Source organism: Doryrhamphus excisus, chromosome 6 (assembly GCF_030265055.1).
Source record: "Doryrhamphus excisus isolate RoL2022-K1 chromosome 6, RoL_Dexc_1.0, whole genome shotgun sequence".
Lineage (NCBI taxonomy): Eukaryota > Metazoa > Chordata > Actinopteri > Syngnathiformes > Syngnathidae > Doryrhamphus > Doryrhamphus excisus.
The window spans coordinates 8,380,101-8,407,176 of record NC_080471.1 but is presented as its reverse complement, the minus strand read 5'-3'; the positions used below and the strand labels follow the sequence as shown (position 1 = coordinate 8,407,176).

Below are 27,076 nucleotides of genomic sequence, written 5' to 3'. Positions count from 1 at the left end.
AGAATAAATGTTGAAGATAAAGCATCTGCTAAAGATGACACTTTTAGTTTTTTTTATTTTAGTTTTGTTTTAGTTGTGTTTATTTCTGGTAAATTCAGTTTTTAATTTTTTTAATTGTTATTTTTCTGGTAAATAATACATTTTTTTTCATTTTTAATTGTATTTATTTCTGGTAAATTACCTATTAATTTATTTTCATTTTTATTTGATTCTGATAAAAGACTTTTTTAAATCACGGCATACATATTCCCTATTCCTGGTAAGGACCCATATGAAAAAGGTCCCCCGTCCCTGTCCAGATTGCACAGGTGTACCAAATGAAGTGTCCATATTTTGCACACGCTCAGTGTGTGTAAGACAAAGGATAAATGAAACACAGGTGAGTCCATTCAAGTGCAGCCTTGCAGCTGACTAAGCTGCTCTGAAGGACAATGAGCTTGAGAGGCTTTTAACGCTATTGTGCCATAGATAGCGACAAGCTTACAGGTATTTAATGATGGCGTTGAGCGCGACTTGAAAGTAATGTATCATGACAGGTAAACCAAAGCTTAGGCCAGTGGTGGAGTCTTTGAAGAGCCCACGCTTACACTTTAATTATGTGGGACAATTACATGCGGAAAGCAGGCGGAATGGAGCAAATTGAAATCCGCTTGACGTCAGGTCAATATGTTACTTAGCACTTGGCTGCTGGTTATTGTTGTCGGATGATTCATATCACCGCCTCAAAAAAAAAAAAAGATGGAAATGGATGGAGTTTGTGTCATAACTATTGATGTTTACTAATGCTGCACACAGAGGGAAAAGTAATGTGTCTTTTTGAAGGAAATAAATACATTGACTGATAGATGCTCGTTCAGGTTGGAAACAAATAAATAAAATACAAATAAATTGTTCATTTTTTTCATTTTATTTATTCATTAGGTATTACTCAGTATTTGCAATATATTTCATTAGATTATTTGCTTGAAGAGAATGATATTTGAGTGATGGACAGTTTGCTTTACCAATATCTACTGGTTGTACCGTGAATTGGGCTTGATTTTTATATATATTGTTCATGTTTGTTTTTTGATGGAAAATTATTGGTAAAACTATGTCTCGGTTTTCATACACTGTCTGAGTTATCAGTGTGAACGCTACCTAAACTCACCAAAGCGGGTGATGGCTGTTTTCTACGTATGTGTGTACTAGAGTACGACACGTGAACACATCCTCACTGTTCCTGAAGCGTATCCTTTCCTTGGAGGGAAGTCTCTCTTCACCTTTAATTAACAGTATTCTCCTGGTGTTTGATTGGAAGGCAGAACTTCATTCATCGGACGTGCCTGCAAGCGAGCGATAGCACTAAATCATTAAATAAGAAGACAGAGCTGCCATTGTTGACGCCGTTCTTCACGCCCCGTCTTTAGCGCTCGTGTGCCTCAGGCTTCCCGGTGGAGCCGCGGCATTATCTTGTGATCATGTGGAGGAACGCGAGCTGCTGAATTTGCAGGCGCGGAGCTTTACCAGCAGGGTGGATTACCACGCCGTCATTGGCCCCGATTGAGTTTCAGTGTCAGCGGTAATGGAGTCGGACGTAATAGCATCTGATTGACTTGTAGCCAATATGCAAGGCCGGACAGAAGCTGATGGAGTGGAACCTGCGACGAGGCCACTCCCTTTTACTGCCGATCGATGCGGCTTAGCAAATAAAAAGTGATGTAGTGTGTGACCGGAAGCATTGGCTGTCCTGTCAGTATGACGTGATTACAGATATCATCATCAACTGTCGTCTTAATAATCAACGGAATCTCTTTTAGCGCATGAGCTCTCCGGTCGTTCGAGTTATTAGCACAATGCTAGCAGCCACAATTGGCATACTTGTGTGTTGTGTTTCTTAAAATTGTCAAATTACACATTTTGGAAATGTAAAAATAACAAATTATGTGACGGCATATTTTTTTTGTATTTATATTTCTTAGTGTACTGCTGCTTTCTATGTTTTTGTAATGTTTTTAGGCCTTATAAAAATTATAAAATTAAAATATACAATAATAATGATGATAATGTAGCAAATATATTAAATTTTAAATAATTTAAAATGTATTTAATACATAATAATGATATAAAACAACATAAAAAAATTAATTATTTAAAATGTATTTTACAGCATAATTATACAATTACATTTCAATTATATTTTATCTTTGCACCATTTTATTTTAAATTTACAGTATACAAATCCACAATAAAAATGATTTAACGTGTTTTCATAAAACAATTATTCAACAATAATAGTAATATATTTTACACAAATTTTTTTTTATTTATATAATCAAATTAAAATGTTCTGATCTAAAATGTATTTTTACACAAATATTTGTATTTACAATTAGTGCTTTAATTTATATTCTAAGGATACACACAAATTAAAAGTGATTGCAAAATTTATATAATAATAATAAATCAAAATGTTTCTATAAACATGTTTATATTATGAAATGACATCAACAATAAAAATATTATTTAAAATGTGCTTTTATCCTATAATTTTACTCATCTTTTGTATTAAATGTATTTCTGTAGTTCTATTTCATGTAGTTATTTTGTTTCTGAAATGTTAATCTACAAACACAATGTAAATAAAAATATCAAAAACCTAAAAATCTAGCAACAACGATAATATAAACATTTCTTTTTCTATGCAATAAAAAGAAACTGCATACACTGAAAATGGTGTCAAATTAAGAAATGACAATTAAAAAGAAAAATATCCACAAGAATGTCACACTGGTCCTTTAGTAGAGTTTTCTGCAATGCAACTAATTCCATGGGGGCTATTTCCACACAACTGGTGGTAATGTAATGGAGATGTAATTGCAGGGGGTTGGATACGTTAACAGATGCCACTGAAATGAGATTTTAATGTATTCCACTGTGATGAATGGCCTGTTTCAGATGTTAAAAGATCATATGGGTCAAGTGTCAGCCAAAGCACATTCTGTACGTAATGTTTACCACCCCCATCCTTCTGCTATTCCTGCTTCGGTCCCAACCCCCCCAAACTCACCCCACCCCAGCCCCTTCTCCTTCACCACATATCAAATTCATAGTTGAAGTAAGACGGCTGCAGCGGTGGAACACACCACCAAAATGCACAGCGGGAATTGGATTGCGGGCTGAAAAATGTTAATTCTACTTGCAGCTGCACCCCCTCCCCCGACACCAAGTCCCGACTTATTAAGGTGATAGCAGGTGCTGATTGATCACCTGCAAGGTGTGCAGTAGAAATGGCCCTGAGGAAAAGCAATAATAATGGTGCCATGCAAGGTGGATTGCTGGCTTTGATTTTCAAACGTTGCATTCACAGGATCTTTTTCCTGTCTTGTCTTTTTATTTTTGCAACTGGGAGTCTTATAACAGTCCTTTCTCTTGGAGTTAACCTATAAAACGGACTGATGAGGAACTAACACTCATATATTGTAGTGTTTGGAATTTACCACATTTAAAGTGCGTCTAGTAAGCCCTGCTAGGAGCAGCCATTTTGTGTGTCTGTAGCTTTAATGCTAATGAGCTGTTTGTGTGTGTTTTTCTTTTATTATGTATTTTATTTTTATTTTATATATTTTTTATGTTTATTATATTATTATATTATAATATTATATTATATTTTATGTTGTTTTTATTTTATTATTTTATTTTATTCATGCACTGTAACTCTGCCCTTGTCCAACGAGCAGCTGTTTTGTGTGTCTGTAGCTTTAATGCTAATGAGCTGTGTGTGTGTGTTTTTATTTTAGTATGTATTTTATTTTTATTTTATATATTTTTTATGTTTATTATATTATTATATTATAATATTATATTATAATATTATATTTTATTTTTTTGTTTTTATTTTATTATTATTATTATTTTTTTATTATGTACTGTAACTCTGCCCTTGTCCAACGAGCAGCCGTTTTGTGTGTCTCTAGCTTTAATGCTAATGAGCTGTGTGTGTGTGTTTTTATTTTATTATGTATTTTATTTTTAGTTTATATTTTATATATGTTTTATGTTTATTATATTATAATATTATAATATTATATATATATATATATATATTTTTTTTTTTTATTTTATTTTATTTCATTATTATTTTTTTTATTATGCACTGTAACTCTGCCCTTGTCCAACGAGCAGCCGTTTTGTATGTCTCTAGCTTTAATGCCAATGAGCTGTGTGTGTGTGTGTTTTTATTTTATTATGTATTTTATTTTTATTTTATATTTTATATATATTTTTATGTTTATTATATTATATTATAATATTATATTTTATTTTTTGTTTTTATTTTATTATTTTATTATTTTATTATTTTATTATTTTATTATTTTATTATTTTATTATTTTATTATTTTATTTATTATTCTTTTTTTATTATGCACTGTAACTCTGCCCTTGTCCAACAGCATCATATTAGTGACATATGACATTAAAGAGTGAGACAAGATGAACTAAGCATTAGCAACACTATCATAGCTATGTGAGCGAAAGTGCTAACATTACACTCACATGCTGGAGAGTGGAGAAAAACTACCTGATCATGCTTACAGCTCATCCAGTTAGGGGTGGGTCAGAGGCGGTATCATGTCCAGGAGGTTATGTCATGAAAATCTGCAGCTTCAAAAGTGGAGCAAACATATAAGGGAGACACATTTGGTGCTCATAAACAAGATCCAAAGACACCTACTACTTACTTTTGCATCAAAACTAACTAGAAGTCTTCTTTCAGGTTCTACTTGAGTGCTCCGTTTGTCCGTAGTTTTCTAACGTACGCCATGTTGTCTTCTTGTTTCCCCAGGTAACCGATAAGATGGCGGCTCGGGAAGCGACTGGGCACAGCTTCCTGGTGGCGTGCTGGCAGCCCATTCTCATCTTGATGCTGGGCACTGTGCTGTCGGGCTCGGCCACTGGCTGCCCGTCCCGCTGTGAGTGCAACGTCCAAGAACGCTCTGTGTTGTGCCACCGTAAGAAGCTGATGACGGTTCCAGAGGGGATCCCTGCAGAAACGCGGCTGCTGGACCTTGGCAAGAACCGGATAAGGACCATCAACCCGGACGAGTTTGCCAGCTTCCCCACCCTGGAGCACTTGGAGCTGAGTGAGAACACCATCTCCACCATCGAACCCGGCGCCTTCAACAATCTCTACGGCTTGCGGACATTGGGGCTGCGCAGCAACAAGCTAAAGCTGATCCAGCTCGGGGTCTTCACGGGCCTGAGCAATCTCACCCAGCTGGACATAAGCGAGAACAAGATTGTCATCCTGCTGGACTACATGTTCCAGGATTTATACAATTTGCGCTCGTTGGAGGTGGGCGACAACGATCTGGTGTTCATCTCCCACCGGGCTTTTCATGGACTGAGTAGCCTGGAGCACCTGAGTCTTGAGAAGTGCAACCTGTCCTCTGTGCCTACAGAGGCGTTCACCCACCTCCACAGTCTGATCACGCTCAGGCTGCAGCACCTCAACATCAACATTATACGGGATTACTCCTTCAAACGTCTCTACCGGCTGAAGGTGCTGAAGATTGCCAACTGGCCATATTTGGATACAATGACTCCGAACTGCTTGTACGGATTAAACCTGACTTCTCTGACCATCGCCAATGCTAACCTGACCACCATCCCTTACGTAGCCCTGCGGCACCTGGTCTACTTGCGCTTTCTCAATCTTTCCTACAACCCCATTCACACCATTGATGGGAATAGGCTCCACGACTTGCTTCGTCTTCAGGAGTTCCACCTGGTCGGAGGCCGACTCGCCATGATTGAGCCCTACTCTTTCCGCGGTCTAAACTACCTGAAGATCCTCAATGTGTCTGGGAACTCTCTCAGCACTTTAGAAGAATCTGCGTTCCATTCGGTGGGAAACCTGGAGACTCTGGCGTTGTATGACAACCCCTTGGCCTGCGACTGCCGCCTCTTGTGGGTCTTCCGGCGGCGCTGGAGGCTCAACTTCAACCGGCAGCAGCCCACCTGCGCTTCCCCCGAGTTTGTCCAAGGCAAAGAATTCAAAGACTTTCCGGACGTGCTGCAACCCAACTACTTCACCTGTCGCAAGTCCAGGATCAGGGATCGCAAGGCGCAGCAGCAGTTTGTTGACGAGGGCGCCATTGTTCATTTCTCCTGCGAGGCTGACGGTGATCCTGCGCCGGTGATTATGTGGCTTTCCCCGCAGAAGAAGTTCATCACCACCAAAACCATTGGACGGGTCTCTGTGCTGCCCGATGGCACCCTGGAGGTCCGCTACGCTCAGATCCAGGACAATGGCACTTACGTGTGCATAGCTAGCAACGCCGGCGGCAATGACACCGCCCTGGCTCACCTGCACATCCACAGCTACTCGCCCGATTGGCCCTTCCAGCCCAACAAGACCTTTGCCTTTATCTCCAACCAGCCTGCGGATACCGGTGGCAACGACACGCGAGCCAACGTCCCGTTCCCCTTTGACATAAAGACCCTGATCATCGCCACCACAATGGGGTTCATTTCCTTTCTGGGCGTGGTTTTGTTCTGCTTGGTGCTGCTTTTCCTGTGGAGCAGAGGCAAGGGCAACACCAAGCACAACATCGAGATTGAGTACGTGCCACGCAAATCGGATGCCGGCATGAGCAGCAGCACAGTGGACGCGCCACGCAAGTTTAACATGAAAATGATTTAAAGGATTTTCAATGACAAAAACTGGTTCCCGGTGTGTTCACTGACTGAGGAAAAAGTGGTTGTGAGGCAACGAAAGCGGGGGCTGCTGCGGCTCGTGGGCCACTTTTATTGAAAGTCATGTTAGTTATAAACACTCCATGTTGCGGTGGCTCAAAAATGGCAAAAACAGAATTGATGACACCCCCAAGCTTGAAGATTTACAAGAGCTAGATGGTTTGGCCGTTTGCTGTTTGATTTTATTTGAATATTTCTCCCCGTTCCTTGAGGCCACATGTCAAGAAATGCATTACTTTGATATGGGCTGATGAGCACATTTATACAGCATCGTCAATACACTTCATCATGTTTGAACTGTGAATGCTTTGTCCTACTTTATGGCCATTATTGCTCCGTGATCCATCAGTGTCACAACCATTGATCTGGAGCAGCGCCGCCATCAGTAAAGTACATTTGAGAAGAAACGGACGCTTATTTTGGAAATGATTGGAAAAACTAAATCGGCAGTGATGCAAGTTGAGCGCTCTCTCTCTCTCTCTCTCTCTCTCGCTCTCTGTCAACCTATCACTCTTTACACACATTTAAAAAGTTTGAAGACACCTTCCCATGCTTTTATAATGGGAATGTGTGTCTAAACTTTTGATCGGTACTGCATAAGTCCACACAGGATTGGGAAAATATATCTCTTTAGTGATACAGTAATCCCTTGAATTTCACGGCTTCTCTCTTATTGTTTATTTCGAAAATGTATTATTTTATTGGCATAAATTATGCTGAGAGAATGTTTTACAACAAATATTAAATTTTTGTTATTTTTAGTAAGTTAAGCGAGTGCAGCGTAAATAGATAACAGTATATAACAGAATAAATACAAGAAACGTAAATGCAATACACATACATAAATAATAAATGATATAATGTTGAGAGTAATTGAGTACATAAAACATTCAGGCAGTAATGAGGGGGTTACTTTTTGCCAAATTTGAATACCAACAACTGATTACACGCTCGTGGATTCTGAAAATGTTCGGTTGAAGTCAGTAAAAGAAAGCACTTATGTGTTCTGCTGTCAAACATGGTGCTTTTCGCATTTTTCATATCAAAAACAACGTGCATTATCATATGAATAATATTTTATGTTCAATATGACTATAAAGAGTCATAGTTGCAATGCTCACATTTTTAGGGGTTAAATGTGCTCGTCAAGCTTGTTGTTTTTCGGTTTCATGAAATATCCCTCCTCTCATCAAATCATGGGAATATTAATTTACAGGTGAAAGGTTGGGAGGAGACAACGTGTCCAGTATGGTGGTGGACCTCCTATGCGTATTGTGTGCACTGTGGACATCTGGCCTTTGCAAGCGTATGCGAGGATGAAGGCAAAGTTCTTGATAATGGACCCACATTACGGACAAGGGCGCTGCCAATGAATATGCAGATGGAGGCAGTGACACAGATGGTTTGAGCCGTGGATGCAATCTGCAGCAGCTTTGGTGTAATCCCTTTTGCATAAAGGAGAAAAGAAAAAAAAAAAACAACAACAGAGTGGATGCAGCTCACGGCTTCTGAATGCTCTCTTTGTTTGTTGGAGGTGTGGGTACTTTACACGGCGTCCTTTGCTCCTCAGTCAACCTCGGGTTGTCTTTTTTTTTCCCATTTCATGCTGTTTTTTTCCTCCTTTTGACCCGGGACTATATGGAACATGTAGTCCAAGCCAACTTTTTACTGGAAAAAAAGACTCCCCAAAACAAAAAAAGAAATATATGGAAAATAAAATTCAAATTGTTCTGTGCAATAAAGGTAATATGCAGATTTGTTTTTGTTTTTTGTTTTTTTTTTAATTAACAAAATCTTGTTGATGTTCAATTGTTGACAATATGGTATGTTGTATTAAAACATCTATGGAATTTTCTAAACACGCGCCGCTCCTTTCTTCATTTTAAACTTACACTCATTACATTAGAAATGATCAGTTCCAGGGTCAGTCGTAGACACAAACCCTTTTTCACCACTAAATACAAGTTGATTATCATTTTCAATATTATTATGGTTACATAAACACTCTTTAAACAACAAATGGATCCCTTATTTATTGCAATTGATGCTTTTGGACCTTGCATTCATCCCTTATTTTTAAAATCTATATTTTTGTAGTTAAAGCATTGAAAACCAGTTTCCGACTTTCTACATGCATTTATTGTTAGAGACATCCTGGCATAAAATAACACCCCTATAGTCACTTTTACGCACACATTATCCAATATAGTTGACATAATAAAACGAGTAATAAATAATGATAATAAAACAAGTTGTGATGTGAGATACTGATTTTGTTTCCGAGTCGATACTTATTGCAAATTAATCTAATGTCTCAGGTACATTTTCAAAAGTAGTGTATTTCATATTATAACATTAAGAATGACAAGACATGTAATTCATTTATTCATTTAAAAATGCATTAATGTAACTAGCTAAAGTACGACAACAGAAAAATCAAAATCATATAAAGTATGTGAAAAAGGTATTTTTAAAAATCAAAACAATAATAAATATAATAAATAATTAATAAATAATAAAATAAATGATTATTACTTTTCTTAAGAAAAGACAAGTAATAATCATGTATTTTGCATTTAGCATAAATGATTATTATTTTTCTTAAGAAAAGAAAAGTAATAATCATTTATTTTATTATTTATTTATTATTTATTATATTTATTATTTTTGGATTGTTAAAAATACCTTTTTCACATACTTTATATGATTTTTCTGTTGTCGTACTTACATTGCTAGTTACATTAATGCATTTTTAAATGAATAAATGAATTACATCTCTTGTCATTCTTAATGTTATAATAAGAACTACTATAAGAAACACAATTCACACATGGCTTTGTCGACGATCGCTCATCGTTACATCGGCCGAACATTACCTGGATTGACTGAAGTATTGAAAGTATCAATATTAAGCATCCATTTTAGGGCACAAAGAGCCGGTAAGAGCTAAACTTAGCAATTTTTCAGTATCGATAGGCATATCACTATGGAGAGTGTATATTGTTCCTTTATTCTGGTTTCTGTACAGTACTTCCTGTGCGGCTGTCGTCTCATCAATGCATTGTGTTCTGCGCCTTGGGGTGTATTATATCTATTGGTGTTCTGTTACTGTATTTACTACTGCTACCAGTAGAGGGTGTTGTATAGCCGTATTGAAGACGTGTGCAGCTCCACCTCCTCTCAGTGTGGTTACCTGCCATAGTAGCTCATTAGCAACACACAGTCGACAATAGTTGTCAAACAATCTTCTTTGCGCCAACAAACAACAGAAGAAGAAGCAGTTTGCCAACTAAATGAATCTTCGGTTCAAGGAGGAGGACGATGACAGGAGCAATACAGTATGTTTTAACAAGGATACTACAGCCGAAAGACGCCAGGAGGAAGCACGGCAGAGGAGCGAATACCCGAGAGTCACTTAATAATTTATTGGGTCCAAACTACTAGATTGATGATTACAATTCAAACAAAGTTTGAGGCTAGAAGTGACTTATCACCTGTGATAAACGAAGGAACTCTGTACATACAAACACTTTAATAGGTACATTTAAAATGATATCTTATATTTAGGCATTTCTTAATCTGGGTGTAGTCTACAGTGGTACATAGATAAAAGACAACATCCTAAAGAACATTTGGATTTTTTATCAGTTATTAAAATATAGTTAATAGTTAATAATATCCATCAATCCACCCATTTTCTATGCCGCTTATCATCACTGTATGCTGGTCGCCAGCCAATCACAGGGCACATATAGACAAACAACCATTCACACTCACATTCATACCTATGGACAATTTGGAGTCGCCTATTAACCTAGCATGTTTTTTTAGAAAAATCAAACGTGAAGCTCCCAGGAATTCACAATCCTGGAGTGCTGTCATATCAGGCTTTCCTCGCTTTAAATGATCAAGACTCAAATGACAGACTCCATGGATGGAAGGCTTTTCCGTGTCATTGAAGATAAGGGTGGCTATATTGGTCACTGATTTATTTTTGGAAATGTCAGAAATATTTATTTGCAAAGTTTGTGTTGTTTGTTTATCATTATGACTTAAAAATGCAAACAAAGTCATATTTTTGACATATTTATGTTTTTTTCTTTGTGTTGCCGAATAATTGTGCACGCAAAGATATTCCAACAAAAGCTGAAACCTCACTTTCAATTCCTTAAAGGTGCATTAAAATTTTGATTAACCAAGAACACAGTTGTTGTTAAATAATAAAAGTAATCATGAATAATGCAGCTTAGACGCCGTGTGCCTTATGCTTGTGATTGGCTGGCGAACAGTCAAGGCTGTGCTCCACCTCTCTGACAAAATCAGCTGGGATGGGCTTCATTCATTCATTCATTCATTTTCTACCGCTTATCTTCACGGGTCACGGAGGTGCTGGAGCCTATCCCAGCTATATTCGGGCCAGATTCCTGCAGATTGCCTGCACTCGGTAAACACAGACCGACATATCCGTAAGTCCTCAGTCGTCTTTGGGAGTGTGACGAATCACAGAGGAGTGGGTGTAACTAGAGGAGGGGCCAGGGGTGGAGTAAATTAAACAGACAGGACGTCAATGGAAACCCTGCAGAAAAAGATGCGCGCAATCTGGAAGATCTAGAAAGCTCTCTGTGTAGGTTACCGTTTGTAGCTGCTCTACATGAGTCCACAACGCAATACAAAGCCCAAAAATGACTATAATAGGTCACCATAAAGAGTGCAGTGTCAAAACAAAACAAAAATTAAATCACAGGCTAAATACATTAAATATTAGGGATGAGCAAGTACACCACTATCTGTATCTGTTCACGCCATCTAAGGAGAGGCTGTCGCCGTGTGTGATTGGCCAATCACAGAGCTTGAAGAGTGAATACATAATGAGCATTTTCTGTGTGCAGATGAGTGAATGTTAGTCACTTCCTTTTTGAGTAAACATTTTTTTTTTGTAAAACAACATAATTAAGTGCAAGGCAAACGTCTAAAAGTGTCATCAAACAAGACGCTTCACCGCGTTAATTAAATAGATTGCTTTATTCCTTTTGCAACCTTTCTGCCTCGTCCTGTCTCCAGATTCCTTTGGGATTTTTCCCACATTCCCTTTTTTTTTTCCCTTCCTCTCCAAACTGCTATCAAAGAGCACTCGTTTGTCATGTGACTTAAAACCAGATGCAGCTATTCTTGGTGTGTTTGGAGCCTTGGGGGAGCGATGGAAGCATCCCCTCCTCACATATTAGATGTGTAGTTAAAATTCTAGGTCAGAAACAGGCTGATGGATTCTCAACAGACACACACACACACACACACCTCCGGTTGCTCCCTTAACTCATCTGAAGTGGTGTTTATACGCATACAGTATGTATAAACCCATATTTGGAAACAAGTCAATGTATAACTTGAAGTAGTAGAAGTCCAAAGGGACGACTTAGCGATGAGATCAGCTTGAAAATCAAATCATACTGCCAACGAATCTGACAACCTGATCGAGTCTGCCGCTAGCAGTCCTATTTGGGGGAAATGCTAAGAAGTTGAAGTTGAATAATGGCAATGAAGACGACAACTTACTGCAGCTATGATACAATTAACATTTTAATCATCATCAATGATAACCACAGTAGAACCACTTTAGTAGAAGCAGTGAAGGCAACATTTTGACACACCTTGGAAAAAACTGAATTTCTTGGTGTAAATAAAGTTTATCCGCTTATCCTTCCAAGGGTCGTGGGGGTAAGCTGGAGCCTATCCCAGCTGTCTTTGGACAAGAGGCGAGGTACACCCTGGACTGGTGGCCAGCCAATCACAGGGCACATATAGACAAACAACCATTCACACTCACATTCATACCTATGGACAATTTGGAGTTAGCTCAGTACATTTTCAGTCCTTTCATAGAAAGTCTCCTTGACGCACACCACACTCACATAGCACAATCAGAGTTGCGCAACATATGAACATGATGATTGATGACTTTACAATCAGAGTTGCGCAACATATGAACATGATGATTGATGACTTTACTGTTTGTTTTTGGGGTAAAAAGTCACAACATTTGGACATATTTATTGTCATATAAAAAGCATATACCTCTACATACCTCACACTCACATTCATAACTATGGACAATTTGGAGTCGCCAATTAACCTAGCATGTTTTTGGAATACCCGGAGAAAACCCACAAATGCAGGAAAACCACACAGGAAATTATAAACAAACTAAGGCAGTATAAAGTAACAAGCCTTAGCTAAGTGATAATGACATTTGCTTGCTAAATCCTACATTTTGTACTGGATGGCGTAGTATTGTGTGACCACCTGACTCCCGTCTTCTTTTGTAGTCTTGGCCCGGTGTTGGTCTAGCAGGACCAGGTCCAAAGAGGCAATCTGCTGAGAACAGTTTTTCCTGCCGGGCCCCGTGCCACGGCCCACATCTCTGCTGGCGCCTCAATTTACCCTCCTTATTTATTTAACAAGCCCATGAAAGAGTCATGAGTCCCCAATTCGGGGGGAAATCGCCACAGCCAAAAGATGGCATCTGTTGGCCATTAAGAGCATCTTTTTGAAACACAAGCGCTCCTGGCAAACTGTTTTTTTTTGTTGTTTTTTTTTATTTAGGAGCACTACAAAATCATCAGCACATAAATAATTACATAAACATGTTGATAATGAACTCTAAATATGGCTTCACCTTGCCGCTCTCACCGTCATTTGGCTGCTTCCTACCCGCCTCAAGGACATCAGCTAGCAGATATTTGATGGGACGGCTGACTAACAAGATGGACGAGCTGATCTGATGGAGGCGGCGCGCCGCGCTGATGTGTCCATTTGTCAGCATTTTAACCAGACAGCTGCAGGTTTGTTTGGACTTTTTTTGTCCTGCCGTGTTTGGATGATTATCTTGACTACGTTGCACTTATTGTTGCTGTGACATTAAAAAACAACAAGTTTCTTTGGGGGTTTTCCCATTCATTCTTATCCTCACAGCGGGTATGCTGGAGCCTATCCCGGCTTTCTTTGGGTGAGAGGCGGGGTACACCCTGGACTGGTGGCCAGCCAATCACAGGGCACATATAGACAAACAACCATTCACACTCACATTCATACCTATGGACAATTTGGAGTTAGCTCAGTACATTTTCAGTCCAATTTGATAGAAAGTCTCCTTGACACACACCACACTCACATAGCACAATCAGAGTTGCGCAACATATGAACATGATGATTGATGACTTTGCTGTTTTGTTTTTGGGGTAAAAAGTCACAACATTTGGACATATTTATTGTCACAGTCCAATAAAAAAGCAAATACCTCTAAGTTGTGTTTTATTTGAGTAAAACGACACAATTCATTTAGTTTATTTTTTAAAAACAAGTTAATTTTTTTGGCTAAAATGATTACAGGTTTTGAACAAATATATGAATTGATAAATAATGAATTATGCTGTTTCGTGGTTGAATATGGCCTATTATTGCTAAAAAAAACATCCACCCATTTTCTGTATCATATTTAAGCAAATTGGAGGTATGTTTGGGTAAATATGAATATAAATATGAATATATTAATATTCATTCATTCATTCATTCACTCATTTTCTACCGCTTATCATTACGAGGGTCGCGGGGGGTGCTGGAGCCTAGTAATATATAAATATAAATATATTGCGTAATAGGCCATATGAAAGTGACTATAGGGGTGTTATTTCTTGTATAGAAGGCTCTAATAATGTTGAAAACTATATTTAGAAGGTTGTAAACAGGTATCCTATGCTCTACAAATGTACTGTATTTATAAATCTTACTTTGCGGAAATTCACTGTCCAGTCAGGGACCGTTTAACAATTAGCGATTAACGAGCGATCACTGTACTGTATTTCCACATGTCTTTCTTTTTCCAATAAACTCAAAAAATGTGTTACTTTTGAGATGATTTTTTTTTTATGCTTTAGATTGGAGACCGACAATAAGAGCTAGCAAGTTAATCATTTAACTTTTTCTTCTAAATTTAAGAAGCCAAAGACTTACCACTTCCACATGGGAGAGGAGGTGAATATTTTTCGCTATATCCTGTTGGACTTTGTTTGTAAAACACAATGCATTTATTTCTAGTCTTCTCACATTATCAACTGAAAACCTGAATGAAAAGCAGGTTTGCCGGCATCTGCTGGGCCCCGCCAGATGCATGCGGTGCCTTTGGACTCGCAGATGCAGCCGAATCGCAGATGCAGCTGTGCACTCTCTTTGGACAACTAAAACGGGGAAGTGCCGAGACTGACGTGCACCCACCATTCTCACAGAGTCAGAAGTGGTTGCAGGGGGCCCGCGTGTCACACGTCATCCGTGCCTGACGCAGCCCCCGCACACAACAAAAGTTCCTCCTGCACTGAAAGTGCTAGTGTCTGCATGCTCCCCAATCTGTACTGAGGCGGTACTCATCCCCAAATTTTGCAAGTGCTCAGCTCCCAAATGGGCGCACCAATCTAAAGATTTTTAAAGACATTTTTGTGGCATGTTTTGCAGGGTGCAATGATACACAAATTAGACAATGACATCATTTAGCGGCTTCTACAGCAGCCACTAGTTACTTTTCTTCGTTAAAGGTTGGCAACAGTGCTGACTTCCTGACTTCATGCAGTGTTAAGGTAAAATCTCAGCGTTTTCTGTCATTATTGCCGCTTATAGACCAGAAAACTACATATCATTGGTATTTCAATATGTTTTGACTAATAATAGACTAATTAATTCATTATTTTCTAAAAATAAAGCCAAGACTATTATTACTACTACGACTGTACTACTACTGAAATCAGCAAAATGCTACAAAATGGAGCGCAATGAAGCGTATATAATTGCACGCTGAGTATGACAAATTCAGACTTGTTGGCAGGTCTACACTAATATTGAAAATCCTCCTTTCCTCTCAGGCACCCCACAACCCCCCACAGTCCACCGCACCCCACACCCCGCCCCGCTATTTGAGAAGAACTGGATTCTATCATTGTTAGTGGTACAGCAGTACATTTCCATATGCATTACGTGAGTGTAGCATGTAATTCCCGAGTGTCAACCCTATTCGTGGAGTCTAATTGGTCAATTGAAATTATTGACTGACTCGAGGGAGGACTCAATGGCGAACACCGCCAGGTGAATTACAGTCCCTGAGCAGCAGTAAATCAACTCAAGGTCGTCTTGATTACTTTTCACCATCCCGGGCTTTGCATCACTCCACGTCCAGGATGTGGCCTTGTTTATTCATCTACGAGCTAAAATTAAACAAATATATTTTTCCGATGGCAACGAGTGCCGATGAGTCGCGTTTTGGTGCTAAACAAAACACAGCTGTGCCTCATCAAAGTGCATTCACACATTCATTAGAAATAATGATGGCTTGCGTTGAAAACGCTGCTTATTCTATTAGAGGTGTTTGTGCGCCCCGTTCTAATTGGCTGCTAATTATAGGCCCTGCATCTCTAGATCATTTAGATTCATAGCACCGTGGTGTAAATGAATTATTAGTAGTATTATTAGTATTATTACCATTTGTGCATGCAGACTCTCAACGTGAGTAGAGGCCTTAATGATAACTTTTCTTCTTTTAAGAGCCACTACATCAGGGGTGTCAAACTCATTTTGCATCGTGGGCCACATACGGCCTAGGGAGATGTCAAGTGGGCCGGACCATTAAAATTATACCATACTCTGCTATAAATAACCAAAATATCATGTCTTTCCTTTGTTTTGGTGTAAAGAAGCACAAGAACATTAGGAAAATATTGAAATTTAATGAACTATCCTTTTACAAAACATTTAATGAAACACCTCATATTTCCTTAGACAAATGTGCAATTTACTTTTATCATTCACAAATATGCATTGCAACTGATCCCACTGATTGTACAAAGGCACAAAACTTTAATTGGTACTGAAAAATATAGTAATGCACTTTCAGATTAAATGAGACTTTTAAAGAAAGGGATTTTTAAACCACTTACACATACGCATATAAAATCTAAATGTAATCCCTGCGTACACCAACGCAAACTAAGGAGAGTGATTTTAAATGTGTAATGAAGAAAGTGTTCGCCTGTCCTGTAAATCTGTAAACTTCATACATGAAACATACATACACATACAATATATACTGAAAATGTATGGAGTTGTATGAACAGTAGAATTCCATCACACAACTTTTGTTTTGAAGCTGCTGACTAACATTAAAGTGCACATTTTTTAAATCACCACAGTAAGGATTCATCTTCACAGAGCTGTATTCTTTCAATGCAAACAGTATCTAAGGCAGCATTTTAAAGGTGTTAGTCTAGTCTGGACTTGTATTTGTTCCTGAAACTTGGCATCTTTTGGCCTGTACAAGTGCATCAACACCAGGTGTAATGTCCTGACTAGCTGTCACTTTCAGAATGTCATTTAAGTGCTTGTTTGTGAGCCTTGAACGCATTTTTGTTTTATTGATATTCATCACTGAGACAATTTGTTCACAAAGGTAGGTTGTCCCAAACATGCACAAAATTTTAGCAGCCAGGGCTGTTAATTTGGGGTACCCTGGTAGTTTTTCGCTGTGATGAGTCTCGTAGTGGCGTCGAATATTATATTCCTTCAATACCGAAACTTGTTGCAAACACACCAAGCACAGAGGTTTTCCGTGCATCTCTGTAAATAAATAGGACGTGGTCCATTTTTCTTTGAAAATTCTACACTCCTTATCTACTTTTCTCCGTTTGGATAACGACATTTTGGCTAATGAGGGTGACCAAGGTATTAACAACGTCGTAACAAGCAGCAGATGGCGCATTGATACCGTCTGCTGTTTTCAGTCTGTCTCAGTGATGCGGCTTGTCTTCTACTCTGATGGAAAGAGTGCGCCCCTTAGCGGATAATCCATGAATTGCAGCGAATTAAAAATATTAATTCCATGTCTTTTATGCATTTTTTCCACTTTCAAATTATCCTGCGGGCCTGATCGAACCTCCTTGGGGGCCGGTTCCGGCCCGCGGGCCGTATGTTTGACACCCCTGCACTACATCCAACCTGAAGCTGTGTTTGTTTCCCCATACAACCGCAATGATTTTTCCTCTCACTTTTGCAGAACGCAACGTTGAGTTTCATAAAAGGAGCAACAAGGAGAAGAATGAGTGTGAGAAAATGACAAAGCAAGCCCTTGAAAACCCTCGTAGTGCTCTGAATGGATTATTTTTCTTTGCCTTTTAACTTTGAAACACAACTTATGTGGGATGACTTTCATACTGGAAAAATATATTCTATTAAAATGAAAGGCTGTGCATGGATTGGGACGAAATTAATTCATGGTGAGTCAATGCAAGGATGTAGTTTTGTGTTATGTTTTTTTAATATTCATGTACCAAGGCTGGTCAGTTGTGTGAGCAGTGAGGTCTTAATTATCTTCAATTCAATGTGTGAGTCCACTCTTTGTTGTCTGCAAATATATACCTGTCTGCCTTCTTTTTGTGTGTGTGTGTGTGTGTCAACATCCTATTCAGCATCGCCTTGCCAAGTTATGTTCTTGTTTCCATGGAGACTGCTTTTGCCAGAGCTGGCTGGGCTGTAGTAAAGAGACACACAGACAGAAAAGAAGGGTTTCTTGTGTTAGTGCTTGTTAATGACCTCTGTAAGGGAGAAGCTCTTATTGCCGGAGCTTTTTTAATGAGAAAGATGACGTTATTTAGAGTAACAGGTAATAAGATGCACTGCATTTCATGGACGGATGAAGGGGTTTTTGTTAGGGTTAAGATTGGGATTGGTTTTTGGGCTAGGATAAGGGTTTCATTTCAAACGTCTTTTTTTGGTACTGCATTTTCAACAGCTGGTGTGGTAAGGTTAGGTTTCAGATTTTTATTTTCATATTTATAATTGGGTAGCGTTTTCCAATGAGCTCACCCGCAAAGCTGTCGAAATCTTCAGTTCCTGAGTTGTGGTCCTAAGTTTGTTCCCATTAAAAATGAATGCCGCTGGTGAGGTAGTGTGAGGCCTAGGCTGGTGCTTAGATTTAGGGCTTTGATTTTCATTTTTGGTAATGATTGAATTTTATTTTGAAATATTTAGGGGTGCCACCATACATCTGTTTTTGTGGAATAAAGTGGTGAACAGTTCAATGGTCGCCATGGAGATTTGAGGTCAGCAAAGACTGCAGCTCAAGAACTCTTCGGTGATCTTTATGTTTTGGATGGTATTCATACTCCTATTACATATTACTAGCAAATCTGTGGTTTTGTCTTTGTAATTTGAATGATTTGTAGTCATATTTATAGGTATTTAGTGCTCATTGCCTCTACTGTAGCTAACATTAGCTAGCTACAGTTTGCTAATGACAGTTAGCTAATAGCTGAGCAAGCATAACATCAACAACAGTAATATAGTGTAGAAAGTATTACTGATGCTTCATATTTATTGAGAGTGGTACTGTAGTCCTACATAATGTGATATACACTTGTCCATTTATTATTTTAGTCACTGTGCAGCACAACCCACCAGCTCTCCTAAGATGCTGCCCTCAACAACTAGCTCCTTTCAGACTAGCAGTCACAGCTTGGTCTTTGGTCTGGGCCCCCTTTGATAACCCTATAGAAAATCATGCTGTATAGACGTTCATTGTACTCAACATTTCCACGTCAATTTTTTTGGCAATTAGACTAGAAATTGCACATTTTCCGAAATTTTACAAAAGTTTATGTGTGAGGTGGCACCCCTAAATCTCAATGGATTTCCTCAAAACTTTGCAAAAGACATTTTTATGTTCATTAGAAAAAAAATGGAATGTCAGCCAAATTGATATTATGAATTAAAAATTTCCTATTCAAATTTGATGCACCCTAACGTACATGCATGTTACATTGGAATACATCATGTTACCATTCACAGTTCCACATGTCCAAAAAGGAGTTAGAAGAAGCAAAGCTTATCTGATGCACAATGGAATTGTGGACCTACCGGACGAACGTGAGTTGCGTGTGCAACATTGTTATTGTGTTGTAGAAGTCGTAGCATTATATGTAAACTGTGTTAGCAGATTAGCTTTTGCTTCAACAGGAGAGTGTTGTGCATCTGTGGGAAAGGGCTTTCTAACCAGTGTTGGGCATGTTACTTTAAAAAAGTAATTAGTTATAGTTACTAGTTCTAAAAAAAGTAACTGAGGTACTAACTAGAGTTACTCCACTACAAAAGTAAGTAATTACCAGTAAAAGTAACACACACACACAACGACGGGTACCATTACAGAGGTTTGCATTTATTGGAGTCGCCCCACTATACAGTTGGTGTTTCTGTGGGTTTGAGTTGCTCACACAAGACATGGACAAATTTTTTGGGGGGGGACATAATGCACAATTTACCTTTGACATCAACGAGGTTAAAGTAGTGTCTGTACTTCCATTTGGCAAATGTTGTCTTCTAGAGTCCTCCTCACTAGCCATCTCTCGCTATGCTCTATCGCACTTTAGACATGCTCTAAACACCCGCCCACCCAAGTTCACTGATAACTGGCAGAATTGGTTGCAACGACACATCATCACAACGGTCTAAACCCAGCTCACGTTCCCTATTAGTGGGTGATTGACTGAAGACGCATGCCCGGAACACCTCACCAAGGTGTCCTGGAGGCATCCAGACTAGACGCCAGCCCCACCTCAATTGGCTCCTCTCGAGGTCTACTCTGAGTCCAGCCACCCTACTTGTATCCATGATCTGGTTCTTTCCAAAAGCTCATGGCCATAGCTGAGGGTGGGAACACCCACTGACACCCATTAAACCTTAGCCAATTCTCATTGCTTCTGTGCTCTAAACAACTGCCCGTCCATGTTCGCTGAAGACGCAATTTTACTAAAACCTGAGCCAATCCTCATTGCTTATGTGGTTATCTCACCTCCTCCCTTGTCACTCTGCAACACTCTCACACTCCCAGCCTCTGAATTTCCATTCATCCATCCATTTCCCTCCACTTATCCGCGTCCGGGTTGCACGAGTAGTAGTTTCAGTAGGGGAGTCCCGGCTTCCCGGTCCTCAGCCAACTCCTCCAGCGCCTCCCGGAGGACACAAAAGCACTCCCAGACCAGCTGTAAGACATAAACCTTCCAGTCTGTACGAGGTCTTTCCCTGGGCCTTCTCCCGACTGAGCACATGACCAAGGTGTCCTGGAGGCATCTGGACTAGATGCCAGCTCCACCTCAACTGGCTCCTCTCAAGGTCTACTCTGAGTCCAGCCACCCTACTTAAGGAAACTCATTTCAGCCACTTGTATCCGTGATCTGGTTCTTTCCAAAAGCCCATAGCCATAGGCGAGGGTGGGAACATCCATTGACATCTGGATCTGGATCAGCTCTCTTTGCACCACGACGGTCCGCTGCAACCACATTGCTGCAGTCGCCGACCTCACGTTTCAACCTTCCCTCAGTCATGAACGAGACAGACCCCGAGATACTTGAAATCCTCCACCAGGGGCAGGACCTCATCCCAGAAGCTTTACACTCAGCTGCAAACCCAGTAAACGCTGAAGGTCACAGCCCGAAGAGGCCATCAGGACCATATCATCCTTAAATAGCAGAGATGAGATCCTAAGACCCCCTGAACTGTACTCTCTCGATGCATTGGCTTCACCTAGAAATTCTGTCCATGAATATTACAGAATCTGTGAAAAAGGCAACCTTGGCGGAGGCCAACGTTCAGAGGCTTGACTTTTCTTGACTTATTGCCGGGCGAACGAGGATGCTGCAAAGACCCGATGGCAGGTAGTAGCGCTATCCCGTACTTCCGGAGTACCTCCCACAGGACAAGCTATCTGGGTTCAAAGGTACAACACCTTTAGAGCTAACTATATGCTCATTTAATCGCCTAGTTAATTAAAGCGATGTGTCTTGTTTGATTGTCCAAGTACATTAATAATAATAGTACTTACTAATAATGGTAATAGTAATTCAAATTCCATAGCTAGCACACTCGAATTAAAGCGCACAAAGTCATTTGACACAATGCATATTCATTAAATTAAATTAAAAATTGTAGTGTTTTTTCATCTATTTTGTGTAGGTTGGGATACAACACAGAGATGTTGCTAAATAATGCAGAGGGAGCACACAAGATTAACCTTCATCCGTCCTGCAGCGATGCATCACTGGACCGCACACGGCGGCTTTGGTATGATGCCTATTTCATCATGCAGACATAAAGAAAATCTACACACTGGTTGTCGGGAGAAAATATATAAGAAGAGACACGGGATGTAACTCAGGTTGCTTCTTTACAGCACAGTGGGGATGGATGGCTGCTCTGGAAATTAATTAAGAGTTGAAGATAGAGACCTTCATCATGTTAAGACACTTCTACTTAACGAATTAGACACTTAAAGAAAAATCAAATGTATAAATCGGCCCCAGAGAAAAAGAAGTGTCAAGAGGTGTTATGTTCTATTAAAAAAAATAAATGGAAATAAATCCTAAGTAAGACACTTTTCTTAAGGACTATATTTTTTCACAGAAAATGCCATATTTGGATATGTGTGCTTAAAATAATGCTAACCCTATTGCTGAACCTCAAACCCACAGTTGCCTCCTTGCTACATTGCGGTTCAAACATCGCACATTATTTCTATTTCATATGTATATTTCATACATTGTCTATTTTGATAAATGTGGTTACAATGGTTGTAAGCTGTTATGTATTACAGTTGTACAATTGCAATACGTACAGTATGCTTACGTACAGTGGCTTAACCTCCGCCACGTCTCCCGGGCTGCAAATCAACATTGCGCCTATCTCTCCGCTACTGTGAAAAACCAAGTGAAGCAAATTAATTCAGAGCTTGCCATCATTCCAGGAGGATTAATAAAAGAACTCCAACTGCTGGACATTGTTTAAACAGGGCGTCCAAATATGAAATTACGAGTGGCGTGAGCATGATGGTTGACAGATGGCGAACACGGAGGCAGCGCCGGGCGAGTTACGCCATCGTATGTGAATGGATTGGGGATACTAGGGCTAAGGTATCTGCGTTAACTTTTGTCCTAACTTTGGCATCATTGCTGAACAGCCACCTGACAACCTGACTGACTCCGACAATGATGAGAGGGAACCTGGCATGTTTGATGGCGAAATCGCTCTGCTGTTCAATTCAGATACAGAAGATAAGGACTTTGATGGATTTGTGGGAGAAAATGAATTAAAAGTGCATTGTTAAAATAGTAGAATCAAGTTCAACTAAACTCACTGTTTTGTTTCCTCCTTTTTTTTGGGAGACCGTGTAGTGTTTGTACATAGAGTAGTTGACCCCAGAAATATTAAAATTGAGCGAACAGAAGATGGTTGGTTTCAGCACCTTGGTATGTTTGTTCCACAGAACAACAACATGAACAGAGTGAGCTTTTTGGTTCATAAAGTCTTTTTGTATCAGTGGGTGGAGGCGGGGCCACTAGCATCCCCACAGAGTGCAGAAGCATACAATGTATCCAAAATAGTAGATTACAATAATATATTCCATCGCCCTGGGTGTATGCTGGAGTCTATCCCAGCTGTCTTCGGGCGAGAGGCTGGGTACAACTCGGACTGGTCACCAGCCAATCACAGGGCACATATAGACAAACAACCATTCACACTCACATTCATACCTATGGACAATTTGGAGTCACTAATTAACCTAGCATGTTTTTGGAATGTGGGAGGAAACCGGAGTACCCGGAGAAAACATGCAAACTCCATGCAGAGAATCGAACCCAGGTCTTCCCGATGTCCTGACTGTGTGGCCTACATGCCCCAATTGCAATTTATAAATATTTTCCATTGTCTTTATCATAAAAGTAATGTTCCAGTCTCATTCTTGAGAACCCAAAATTGTGTAAAAAAAATCTGCATTGGTCTCGGCCAATTGCACTTATGGATTATTAGGATTGGCAGCATAAAAACCCGATCAGAACATCCCTATCTGATACAATCCCTGTCAATGAGAAATCACAGTATTTTGTCCTTTTTTTCTGGTTGCTCTGCCATTTAAATAATTTCCCGTGGCAGAACCAGTAAATGTCCTGTTCAAATCCCAAGTTGATTGGTACATTAAATGCAATTGAAAGATCCACCCTGGAACATCTGCGAACAAGCCTCCAACGTGAGGATATTATCTTCACTAGCACCTCAACCAGTAAACCCCACATAGCAAGCATTTTATTGAGACTTTGTGCTCAAGTACCGTTTGTCTGTCACTCTGACGGCCGCATACTTGAGTGCTTCGGTGTTGAGTGGAGCAATTGCAAAGAGAAAGGCGTTTGCAAATGGGGCCCTGACAAAACATGTCAAGACCAACCGATGGACAGGAAGGACGTCGGCTTTGCACCACTCAAACTTGTTTTTCTCCATGAGTTTGACGGGTGGATAACAGTGTTTGCTGCATTTTTATCTGCCTCATGACTCCAAAAAGCACAGCGGGAATGTTTTTATTGTTTTGTATTAACTGAAGAAGGTGTTTTACAGTTCTTTGGGATTGGACCCACTCTTTTCTCGTCAAGACAGTTGACAAATGGAGGTGCTGTGAAATGGTCTCGTCAGTGGGCCTCGGGCGATGCTTTTAAAATGTGACGAGCGACGTGTGTGTGTTCCTCTTCATCCTGATTGATCTGAGGCGCCTCAGCCGCTACTAATTTCTGTGAAATTCTGCAGGGATGAGATGACATTCACCTCCACACCTCAAAGCGTTTACACTGGTTGCAACACAGCACAAAGAAAATGTTCTTTATGTGAATACAAATCCAGTTACTCCTGTAAAGCCCTAGAAATTCAGAGCACATTTTGAAAATTTAAACATTTTTGAATGAACAATTTTGTTAAATTAGCAAGCTGCACAAAAAATAATGTCACATTGAAAATCATTTTTGACACTACATTTATATGAAAATAAACCAAGGCAATCCTTCCAGTTAGGTTTTACTGTTTTAACTACTGGTCTTCTATTTATATTTTTTTAAATTGTCCACCAGATGGCACTACTTCATCCCATTCAAAGCATGCAGCAAAATTTTGCTTGGGTATGCTAAAAAAATATGCTAAAATATGGTGTATATGCTAATAAAGGTGGGTGTATATGTGTGTGTGTGGGGGGGGGGGGGGGGGGGATATTAATATTGTACAATTCCAGAATTCCAAAGTGCAAGAAATCGACCAGTCCAGGGTGTATCCTGCCTCTCGCCTGAAATCAGCTGGGATAGACTCGAGCATACCGCTGCGACCCCAGTGAAAATAAGCACCATACAAAATGAATCCGTGACAGTTTTGTCTCTGTCACGGCACGGCATGTCATCATTGCGGTGCGACCCCAGGATGCAGAGATGACGGCCAAGTGCAGGTAAAAACTCTTCTTTTATTTACAAAAGGAGTGTAGATCAAGCGGATCACTGGCATGCAGCACCTAAAATGCTCAATGCACCAACAACCAAAGGAGCGCACACCTGAACTAAGATAATGCAAAGCAATGGAAAACAGAACAGAGCAATACAAAATAAGGGCATGAAGGCAGAAACTAAGACTGAAACAAAACAAAACTGTCACACAGGCAACGATGCAGATTGAGACAGTCTCACGGCGTTAACATACATTTTGGGAATAAATTAACATTTTGTTATCACAAAACTAAATCAGAACCGAAAGTCATTTTGAGTGTTGGATTTCCATTTTTTTTTCTGGAACAATATGATCTGATTGGAGTATGTTTTCGTTTTTTAGTCAGACCTTCAGGAATGGATTGGATGATGCTAAACGAGGTTCCCATAATGATTTAAACATTTTGAAAAATACTCAATATTGCATTCTATATATTAATATATATTTATATTAATATATTATTATATATTTTGCACCCAGGCTTCAGATGACAGAGCAAAGTGATCTGCTCCATCAAACAAAGAGATTTTGTGCCTGTGAATATTAGTAGGTAGTAATCTTCAGGCTTCTGCTCTCAGTAAATGATCTTGCATTGGTGAGCTTGTTAGTGGCAAGAACGTTGGAGGTGAGAGCTTGTGTGGGTCTGGTCTAAAGCTGTTTGCTGCACTTCGTATTGGCTTCTCCGTGTTGTCGGCCAGCCTGTCTGCTGCTTCACTGGGTCAGAATAGTACTTCATGCTCCATTTCAACGTAAATAGACTACACTGTGTAATGTGGACACTTTGGGGCTGCCTTGCTCACAGGCATTTGGAAAGGATATGATATTCGGGGAATATGTACATGCCCTTACTTTGTTCTAAATTAGTGCAATGCAACTGTTGTAAGTGTTTGATTAGTAGTCACTAGTCAATTAGCAGGATTGACACATTACTTTAGATGCGTGGGGACATATGGAAGCCGTTACATTTTTGTGTCAAAGTAATCCAATCGATGATATCTTGGCTCCTGAGTGTCCCAACTAACCTTTTTTAGACTTTTTGTTTGGAACTCTGAGCTAAAATTTGGGTACAAACTTCTAGTTATTGGCAGGCATAACCGAGGACAGCTATGATGGAGGTTCTGTCAATTCAGGGCTAGCAGCGCTAGCATCAGCAGACATTAGCTAGTCCTCAACACATCAGAAAATCATACGTACATTACAGGAATCTAATTAATGATATTTATTATGTATTACTATGTATTACTATGACAAGAACAACATCAAATTTAAAGGACAAAATGAATACAAGTCACCATCCACCAGCCTGAAGTTTGTCTTTCAGAGAAGTTGTGTACCGAACCAATATGCACATTAGCACTTAATATGGTCAGCAAATCTTACCTTTATACTTTCCCACATACAGTAGCTAGCTAGCTAGCTAGCTGTTTTGCTGTTTGATGTGCATGCTTGCATGAATTACAGTACCATGAGGATGTGCAACGAGCAAATATAACAACATCAAATCTTACCTTTATGTATTCTCACATAGTATCAGCATTTTGGACCAAATATGAGGAAAAAAGAAAAATGCAGCATGGGAGAAAGTTACATGATGTGTTCAAGGACCGTGAAGCAAAGTGGGACAGGTCGCAAACACCATAAACATACAAAACTGTGGGATTTAAAACTATATTATTTTTTCAATAAAGCAATATTACATATTTCCAATATTTATTCCCATTTATATAAAACTCAATGTAGCTAACAAATTTTTATTAAAAAAACAGGACTGTCAATCAATTAAAATATCGGATTGAGATTAATCACATTTTATCTGCAGTTAACTCAGAATTAATCGCATTAAATTACATTATAAATTTTATGTAAAAGGATATCAATTTCAAAACGTTGGGCCATTATTTAAAGCAATACAGTCAACAAGCATATTTTTGTATTACTATTTTTCTTTATTGTTGGCATATTAGCTCTT

At 39.4% G+C, this 27,076-nt stretch overlaps 1 protein-coding gene across 3 annotated transcripts in view; it reads left to right on the top strand.

Moving 5' to 3' along the window:
• lingo1a (leucine rich repeat and Ig domain containing 1a) overlaps positions 1-8,597 on the top strand; it is a 130,752-nt gene extending 122,155 nt beyond the window's left edge. For all 3 annotated transcript variants that reach the window (XM_058076684.1, XM_058076686.1, XM_058076683.1), the window contains one exon: positions 4,826-8,597. In XM_058076684.1, the coding sequence (XP_057932667.1) occupies positions 4,838-6,685 (1,848 nt within the window). In that variant the 5' untranslated portion in view covers positions 4,826-4,837 and the 3' untranslated portion in view covers positions 6,686-8,597. The remainder of the gene's footprint in view (positions 1-4,825) is intronic.
• Positions 8,598-27,076: the final 18,479 nt, after the last annotated feature.